At 45.5% G+C, this 9,344-nt stretch overlaps 2 protein-coding genes across 3 annotated transcripts; both read left to right on the forward strand.

Annotated features, from left to right (window-relative positions):
* The first annotated feature begins 241 nt into the window (after window positions 1–241).
* LOC142917072 (uncharacterized) lies at window positions 242–2,747 on the forward strand. Its single transcript, XM_076061770.1, has one exon. It carries the CDS (start codon window positions 266–268, stop codon window positions 1,565–1,567), a length of 1,302 nt encoding a protein of 433 aa, XP_075917885.1. The 5' UTR covers window positions 242–265; the 3' UTR covers window positions 1,568–2,747.
* Window positions 2,748–5,346: 2,599 nt separating this feature from the next.
* Window positions 5,347–9,081, forward strand: LOC142917073 (uncharacterized). 2 transcript variants are annotated; one of them, XM_076061772.1, is made up of 2 exons: window positions 5,347–6,069; window positions 6,406–9,081. In XM_076061772.1, the coding sequence occupies exons 1-2, from the start codon at window positions 5,351–5,353 to the stop codon at window positions 7,586–7,588; spliced, it is 1,902 nt and encodes a 633-aa protein (XP_075917887.1). In that variant the 5' UTR covers window positions 5,347–5,350; the 3' UTR covers window positions 7,589–9,081. The 2 variants fall into 2 exon arrangements, with proteins under 2 accessions (XP_075917887.1, XP_075917886.1); XM_076061771.1 differs by having other exon boundaries at window positions 5,347–9,081.
* Window positions 9,082–9,344: the final 263 nt, after the last annotated feature.

The raw sequence follows: 9,344 nt of genomic DNA on the forward strand, positions 1-9,344 counted from the left end.
AGGCTTCCAGGCATATTAATGACATTTTCCCTCTCATTGTGTGCCATAACAGCCCGTGGAGAGAAGCCCTTCAGGTGCAGTGTGTAAGGCGTTTGCACGTTCATCAAATCTGATAATTTTGGGAAACTTTTTCACTACATCATGAATATATTAATAAGTATAGACGTGTAAGTCACGTGTGCATTCCTCTGTGCCTGACGTGTAGATGGTGTGGATATTCTTTTTTTCTGTCTGCAGCTGACGCTTCCTCTGCAGAATTGGTCTGATGGAGCAAAGGCACTCAGCGCAGCTCGGTACGACAAGTCAACAATGCGACCAGCGTGCATACAGCACGGACCGGACTGGAAATCTGACACGGCACCAGAGAAGTCACACAGGAGAGAAACCCTTCAAATGTACTGTGTGTAACAAGGCATTTGCATGGCCATCAGTTTTTCAGAACCAACAGAGAACACACACGGGAGAGAAACCCTTCAGGTGCACGATGTGCGGGATGGCGTTTGCACAGTCATGTAATCTTGTAACACACCAGAGAACACACACGGGAGAGAAACCCTTCAAGTGCACTGTGTGTGGGAAGGCGTTTGCACAGTCATCTGCTCTTAAAACACACCAGAGAACACACACGGGAGAGAAACCCTTCAAGTGCAGTGTTTGTGGGAATACATTTTCAGGTTCATTTGCTCATAAAACACACCAGAGAACACACACGGGAGAGAAACCCTTCAAGTGCAGTGTTTGTGGGATGGCATTTTCATGGTCATCTGCCCTTAAAAACCACCAGAGAACACACACGGGAGAGAAACCCTTCAGGTGCACTGTGTGCGGGATCGCGTTTGCACAGTCACCACATCTTCAAGTACACCAGAGAACACACACGGGAGAGAAACCCTTCAAGTGCAGTGTGTGCATGAAGGCATTTGCACAGTCATCTGCTCTTGTAACACACCAGAGAACACACACGGGAGAGAAACCCTTCAAGTGCAGTGTTTGTGGGAAGGCATTTTCACGGTCATCTGCTCTTAAAAAACACCAGAGAACACACACGGGAGAGAAACCTTTCAGGTGCACTCTGTGCGGGAAGGCGTTTGCACATTCATCAAATCTTCAAGTACACCAGAGAACACACACGGGAGAGAAACCCTTCAAGTGTACTCTGTGCGGGAAGCCGTTTGCAGATTCATCAAATCTTCAAGTACACCAGAGAACACACACGGGAGAGAAACCCTTCAGGTGCACTCTGTGCAGGAAGGCGTTTGCACAGAAACTACATCTTCAAGTGCACCAGAAAACACAAAAGCATCAGAAGATCCACAAGGAGTGGAGTCTGAAATCAGCTTGTGAAAGTCAAAGTGCCGCAATGAGCCTATCCCTCATGAAACAAGAACCGGACGAAAATCCCAGCTTGGGCACTTTTAAAGGTATCAAGGTGAAATATGAAGAGATGATGGTGAAATGTGAAGAAGTGATGAGCGATGAAGTGAAGGTAAAATGTGAAGATTCAACTCCAAAATGGGACCTTCACATCGTGAAGCAGGAGGAGAATTCTGACTGTGAGGCAGAGTGAGGCAACTCCCAGCAGTTTGTGGAAGTGGAGGTGTGGGTGGACTTGCTCCTAGACAATACAAAGTCAAGTGGAGACCCGGTAGATGTGTAAGCCAGAGACGATGTCGCTACAATAGATGCACCTTTGTCACAGGCCCTTAATGACAAGAATGTGAAGTTGCACACTTTGTGGGCCCATGGGTTGGGTAGATCTCTAACCAGGAGCAAGAGCCAATAAGCTCCCAAGCATTCACTATGTTATCATAATAATTGCTTTTACATGGTGCTTGCTTAATCGCCTCAGCAACTCGGAGTTTTGTGTCGTACCTCGTCTGAAACACTCGAAGAGCATCCCCAAGTAGCAGCTGCCCCTGTGTGGCACAAGGTGGTGGCCCTGCACCGGCCTGCATGTGGACAAGAGCCTGTCAGTAGGGGGCGATGATTGATGTGTCATCTCAGTTGTGTAGTTTGTAGGTAATGTTTAGAATTTGCTACATTTTCACTCAGACGCCAGCATGCAATGGCCTCGTTTTGAATGACACAATAGTATGTTTTACATACACTGTGAAGCAGACTTTGCAACTTTTTTGTAAAAGCTTCTTGTTAATACGATATAACGTGATGCAGGATATTTCACTGCAGTAATCCAATTGTGTTAATATGCCTGTCAATAATTTAGAATGAATACTTGTCTGGTTTTGTGCATACTTGTAACATTTCATCTATAAGGGTCAAACATTGAATAAGTGATGTTAGGACAAAGTGTGTGTTTGAAAGTAACCTGTACAGAGAACTCAGGTGAGACCCGTTCTTCTTGTGATACAGGCCAAAGGGTACTTTTGTGTTTCACGAAGCGTCTGCCTCTGGAGCAACTCATTGTCTTTGAAATAGGTAGCACGCTCGGATCATTCATCAGTTACAAGGCATACCACTTGAAAGTTACACGTATGGGAGGAGGTACATTCTCTTCAACACGAATTGTAGTTTTGTCTTACGTGTTGACGTAGATTTTGTCTAACTAGGACTAGAAATGCTCCTTGCTGATTCACGTCTGGATGTTCGTTACCTATCGGTTGAAGCAAACCGCACTGTTGTTGTTGAGACGCTGTGCACCAATAAGGGTCCAACACATTGACGGCCTTCAGGCCAGGAAAGTCACAGCATTTGCACACGAAGGACGCATTCACGCAAGCACCCCATGCTCCGTTTTGAAGTTTTAAAATGAAACATCTTTGAATTGTGTTGTGTTTTGAATTAGATGATTTTATTTCTTCATTAAAAGCTTGTATCAATTTACATCTGGAAGACTTCATTGAAAAGGACATTTCGTGTGAATTTTCTCTCGTCATTAAGTAGATGGCCTTGCCGGGGGTTCGGTTCAATGTGGACACAAACAGTGTACACACACACAGTGTACACACACAGTGTACACACAATGTACACACACAGTGTATATACACACAGTGTATACACAGTGTACACACACAGTGTATACACAGTGTACACATAGTGTACACACACACAATGTACACACACAGTGTACACACACACAGTGTACACACACAGTGTACACACTGTACATACAGTATATGCACAGTGTACACACACAGGGTACACACACAGGGTACACACACAGTGTACACACACAGTGTATATATAATTTCCACGTTGTTGCTGAGCCCACACACTCAAGGGAGGGAGTAATGGAAAATTAATCTAAATCAACAAACTCCAACTCTGTGACGTCACCACTCTGTATCACCTCATCGGCGTGAAACGCCAGGGGCAGGTGTACCTCGCTAGTGACGTCATGTGACCAAGGTATTCACCCCACCCCCGTCCACCGCGCTCTTGAGCTTGACGTCACCTCCGCCTGGGTCACTGCCGATATCGTTCCAGTGGCAATCCTTATTTGGGCAAAGCTACGCCCAGTGACTGGCGGCTCATTAACATAATGTGTCCGTTAAAGCCGTCGCGAGTTTATTGCGACGGGTTCAGCTCTCAAGCCCCCATCCCTCGACATATGGGCCGTAGTCATTAACATAATTTATTCAGTTAAAGAGTCGCTCGTGGGAGGGAAGTGACGTCATACTACTTCCTGCTGTCGCGAGGCAACAGGAAGCTGCCGTGTGCGCGCTTGCACTGAAATCCGAGGTGAGAAATTCTCATCGTTGTGGTGGTGGTGGTCGTTTTGGTGGTGGTGGTTGTTGTTGTTGTTTACCAAGGTAGAGCCTCTCTCTCGTAGGGATGTCAGTTGAGTAGCAGCGAGCATGGGAATCGATGTCCAGGTTGGAACTTTACAACGCGGGGCCTAGCCACGCGTGGCCTTGCCTCCTGCCCTCGCCTGATTGCGTTAACTTTAATTATCTCGCTTAAGTTTAATTTGTCTTCACCCGGCTCGCCACTTTGTAACTTTGTTTTATTGTCAATATTCACGCAGTTTTTATTTTCTTTTGTTACCAGACCAAGCCCGCTTGAGCTGCTATACCGCTCTTGTTATCAGAAGCGACCTGCCCACAACAACACAAGGTGAGGCTTTGTCAACGTGTGTGAATGTTTTGACTTAAAACTTTGGTGACTGCAGGAATTAATATTCTTGGTTCTTTCGGTAAAGTCACGTAGATAGAAAATAAAATTAAAATAACAGATAATTTTTTTTTTTTACAATGAAGCAAAACACCCCACGACGTTTCTATGGCAACATTAATGTTGAAGATGCGAGGGCTTACAGGAATATTTATGACATTTGCCCTTTCATTGCGTGCCATGACAGTGCTGTTTGCACAGTCACACAGAGTCACTGTAAGATGTTTTTCTTGGTCGTGTTTTAGTTTGTTTTGCTTGTTGTGGTTGCACCCGATTCAAGAGCCAAATGGCTCACGGGACTATAACCAAAATAAATCAAACTGAAAATCAAAAAACTGAAACCGCGTGATGAATTTGGGAAAGTTTTTCACTGCATCTCCAAATACATATAAAAGGCAAAGTTGTGATTGTGTGTGTTGTCTGTTCAAAATGTTTAGCGTACTTCCCGACATGCAACAAACTGGAAATTTGCCATGTGGGTACTTTCCAGACTGTACACCGTGCAAACATTATACAAATACACTTTTGTGTTTTTGTTGGGGGGGGGAGCTCAATAATGTATAGATTTTTTGCACGGCAAGTGACCTGTGATGTCAAATCTGTCACGTGACCCTCGCATGTGGAAGCGTCACGCATTGTAGTGTAGCGGTTAGTGTTGTCTGTGTGTGTGTCTGTGTGTGTCTGTGTGTGTGTCTGTGTGTGTGCGTCTCTGTGTGTGGAAGCGTCGCGCATTGTAGTGTAGCGGTTAGCGTTGTCTGTGTGTGTGTCTGTGTGTGTCTGTGTGTGTGTGTCTGTGTCTCTGTGTGTGTGTATCTGTGTGTGTGTCCGTGTGTATCTGTGTGTGTGGAAGCGTCACACATTGTAGTGTAGCGGTTAGCGCTACGCTGCGCTACAAACCCGGCGACCCGAGTTCGATTCCCGCTCACGGCCACCACCGGCGACGATTATTTGAACCGATTCTGGGCCTCCCTTAGGTCGACTCAGCCTCAAACGAGTAACTGCTGTGGTGTGAACATCGCCACTGGGGAGACAAAGGTGGCCGAACGTGGTGAATCCAAGTCCCGGGCGAAGCCGGGTAGTACAGCTAGTCGTGAATATATGAATCAATATAGACGTGTAAGTCACGTGTGACTGTATATATTCATTCCTCCATGGCTCGATACTGACGTGTAGATGGTGTGGATATTCTTATTTTCTGTCTGCAGCTGACGCTGGTCTGATGGAGCAAAGGCACTCAGCACAGCAGCTTGGTACGACAAGTCAACAATGCGACCAGCATGCTTACAGCACGGATCGGACTGGAAATTTGACACAGCACCAGAGAACTCACACAGGAGAGAAACCCTTCAAGTGCACTGTGTGTGACAAGGCATTTGCATGGCCATCAGTTCTTGAGACCCACCAGAGAACACACACGGGAGAGAAACCCTTCAAGTGCACTGTGTGTGGGAAGGCATTTTCACAGTCATCTGCTCTTAAAACAAACCAGAGAACACACACGGGAGAGAAACCCTTCAGGTGCAGTGTGTGTGGGAAGACATTTTCAGATTCATCTACTCTTAAAACACACCAGAGAACACACACAGGAGAGAAACCCTTCAGGTGCAGTGTGTGTGGGAAGACATTTTCATGGTCATCCGCTCTTAAAACACACCAGAGAATACACACGGGAGAGAAACCCTTCAAGTGCAGTGTGTGTGGGAAGGCATTTTCAGATTCATCTCATCTTCAAAGACACGAGAGAACACACACGGGAGAGAAACCCTTCAAGTGCAGTGTGTGTGGGAAGACATTTTCAGATTCATTTGCTCTTAAAACACACCAGAGAACACACACGGGAGAGAAACCCTTCAAGTGCAGTGTGTGTGGGACGGCATTTTCAGATTCATTTGCTCTTAAAACACACCAGAGAACACACACGGGAGAGAAACCCTTCAAGTGCAGTGTGTGTGGGACGGCATTTTCATGGTCATCAGCTCTTAAAACACACCAGAGAACACACATGGGAGAGAAACCCTTCAAGTGCACTGTGTGTGGGAAGACATTTTCATATTCATCTACTCTTAAAAAACACCAGAGAACACACACGGGAGAGAAACCCTTCAAGTGCAGTGTGTGTGGGAAGACATTTTCAGATTCATCTGCTCTTAAAACACACCAGAGAACACACACAGGAGAGAAACCTTTAAGGTGCAGTGTGTGTGGGAAGACATTTTCACATTCATCTACTCTTAAAAAACACCAGAGAAGACACACGGGAGAGAAACCCTTCAGGTGCAGTGTGTGTGGGAAGGCATTTTCAGATTCATCTACTCTTAAAACACACCAGAGAACACACACGGGAGAGAAACCCTTCAAGTGCAGTGTGTGTGGGAAGGCATTTTCACGGTCATCTGCTCTTAAAACACACCAGAGAACACACACGGGAGAGAAACCTTTCAGGTGCACTCTGTGTGGGAAGGCATTTTCAGATTCATCTCATCTTCAAAGACACCAGAGAACACACACGGGAGAGAAACCCTTCAAGTGCTGTGTGTGTGGGAAGACATTTTCAGATTCATTTGCTCTTAAAACACACCAGAGAACACACACGGGAGAGAAACCCTTCAAGTGCAGTGTGTGTGGGACGGAATTTTCATGGTCATCAACTCTTAAAACACACCAGAGAACACACACGGGAGAGAAACCCTTCAAGTGCACTGTGTGTGGGAAGACATTTTCACATTCATCTACTCTTAAAAAACACCAGAGAAGACACACGGGAGAGAAACCCTTCAGGTGCAGTGTGTGTGGGAAGGCATTTTCAGATTCATCTACTCTTAAAACACACCAGAGAACACACACGGGAGAGAAACCCTTCAAGTGCAGTGTGTGTGGGAAGGCATTTTCACGGTCATCTGCTCTTAAAACACACCAGAGAACACACACAGGAGAGAAACCTTTAAGGTGCAGTGTGTGTGGGAAGACATTTTCAGATTCATCTACTCTTACAATACACCAGAGAACACACACTGGAGAGAAACCCTTCAAGTGCAGTGTGTGTGTGAAGGCATTTTCACGGTCATCTGCTCTTGAAAAACACCAGAGAACACATATGGGAGAGAAACCCTTCAAGTGCAGTGTGTGCGGGAATGCATTTGCACATTCATTAAATCTTCAAGTACACCAGAGAACACAGAAGCATCAGAATATCCACAAGGAGTGGAGTCTGAAATCAGCTTGTGAAAGTCAAAGTGCCGCAATGAGCCCATCCCTCATGAAACAAGAACCGGACGAAAATCCCTGCTTGGACACTTTTAAAGGTATCGAGGTGAAATATGAAGAGGTGATGGTGAAATGTGAAGAGGTGATGGTGAAGAGCGAAGAAGTGAAAGTGAAATGTGAAGAAGATTCAACTCTAAAATGGGACCTTCACATCGTAAAGCAGGAGGAGAATTCTGACTCTGAGTCAGAGTGAGGCAACTCCCAGCAGTTCGTGGAAGTGGAGGTGTGGGTGGACTTACTCCAAGACAATACAAAGTCAAGTGGAGACCCGGTAGATGTGTAAGCTTGAGATGATGTCGCTCCAATAGATGCACCTTTGTCACAGGCCTTTAATGACAAGAATGTGAAGTTGGACACTCAGTTCCTAGTTCAACTTGCAGAGTAAGGGCGGCCAGGCTTTGTGGGCCCGTGGGTTGGGTAGATTTGTAACCAGGAGCGAGAGACAATAAGCTCCCAAGCATTCACTATGTTATTATAATTGCATTTACACGGTGCTTGCTTAATCGCATCAGCAACACGGAGTTTTGTGTCGTACCTCGTCTGAAACACTCAAAGAGCATCCCGAAGTAGCAGCTGCCCCTGTGTGGCACAAGGTGTGGCCCTGCACCGGCCTGCATGTGGACAAGAGCCTGTCAGTAGGGGGCGATGATTGATGCGTCATCTCAGTTGTGCTGTTTGTAGGCAATCTTGATTCGAAACTTTCGTGACTGCAGGAATCCACACACTTGAGTTATTTCGGTAAAGTCACCACGTGGGTAGCAACATAACAGACCACGGCGTTTAGATCACAACACAAGGAATCGTCATCAGGTGGGACAACCACAGCAAGAGAAACTGCTGAAGAAGTAGGCGCGTACTCCAGCAGTTTCTTCTTATTGCTGCTGTGCTTGTCCCACCTGATGACGATTGCTTGTGTTGCCATCGAAACGCCGTGATTTATTATTTGTAGCGTAATGTTTAGAGTTTGCTACATTTTGACCCAGATGCCAGCATGCAACGGCCTACTCGTTTTGAATGACGCAACAATAGTACGTTGTACATTCACTGTTAAGCAGACGGTGCGTATTTGTAAAATAACTTCTTGTTAATACGATGTAACGTGATGCAGTCAATTTCGCTGCAGTAATTCAATGTTGCTAATATGTCCGTCAATGATTTAGAATGAATACTTGTCTGATTGTGCGCGTACATGTAATATTTTGTCTGAGGGTCACACATTGAATAAGTGATGTTAGGACAAAGTGTGTGTGTGTTTTGGAAGTAACCTGTACAGAGAACTCTTGTGTTTCACGAAGCGTCTGCCTCTGGAGCAACTCATCGTCTTTGAAATAGGGAGCACGCTCGGATCATTCATCAGTTACAAGGCATACCACTCGAAAGTTACACGTATAGGAGGAGGTACATTCTCTACAACACGAATTGTAGTTTTGTCTTACGTGTTGACGTAGATTTTGTCTAACTAGGACTAGAAATGCTCCTTGCTGATTCACGTCTGGATGTTCGTTACCTATCGGTTGAAGCAAACCCCACTGCTGTTGTTGAGACGCTGTGCACCAATAATGGTCCAACACATTGACGGCCTTCAGGCCAGGAAAGTCACAACATTTCCGGCACACGAAGGACGCATTCACGCAAGTACCCCATGCTCCGTTTTGAAGTTTTAAAATGAAACATCTTTGACTTGTGTTGTGTTTTGAATTAGATGATTTTATTTCTTCATTAAAAGCTTGTATCAATTTACATCTGGAAGACTTCATTGAAAAGGACATTTCGTGTGAATTTTCTCTCGTCATTAAGTAGATGGCCTTGCCGGGGGTTCGGACACAAACAGTGTACACACAGTGTACACACACACAGTGTACACACACAATGTACACACAGTGTACACATGCACACAGTGTACACACACACAGTGTATACACACATACCGTACACACACACACAGTGTA

The sequence above is a fragment of the Petromyzon marinus genome, unplaced genomic scaffold (genome assembly GCF_048934315.1).
Source record: "Petromyzon marinus isolate PM22_M1 ecotype Great Lakes invasive population unplaced genomic scaffold, UKy_Petmar_22M1.pri1.0 PM_G_Scaffold_41, whole genome shotgun sequence".
Taxonomy (NCBI): Eukaryota; Metazoa; Chordata; class Hyperoartia; order Petromyzontiformes; family Petromyzontidae; genus Petromyzon; species Petromyzon marinus.

Excerpts from the sequence above, each read along its gene's own strand:
- LOC142917072 (XM_076061770.1), top strand. The coding sequence starts at position 266 with ATGGAGCAAAGGCACTCAGCGCAGCTCGGTACGACAAGTCAACAATGC.
- LOC142917073 (XM_076061771.1), top strand. The coding sequence starts at position 5,351 with ATGGAGCAAAGGCACTCAGCACAGCAGCTTGGTACGACAAGTCAACAA.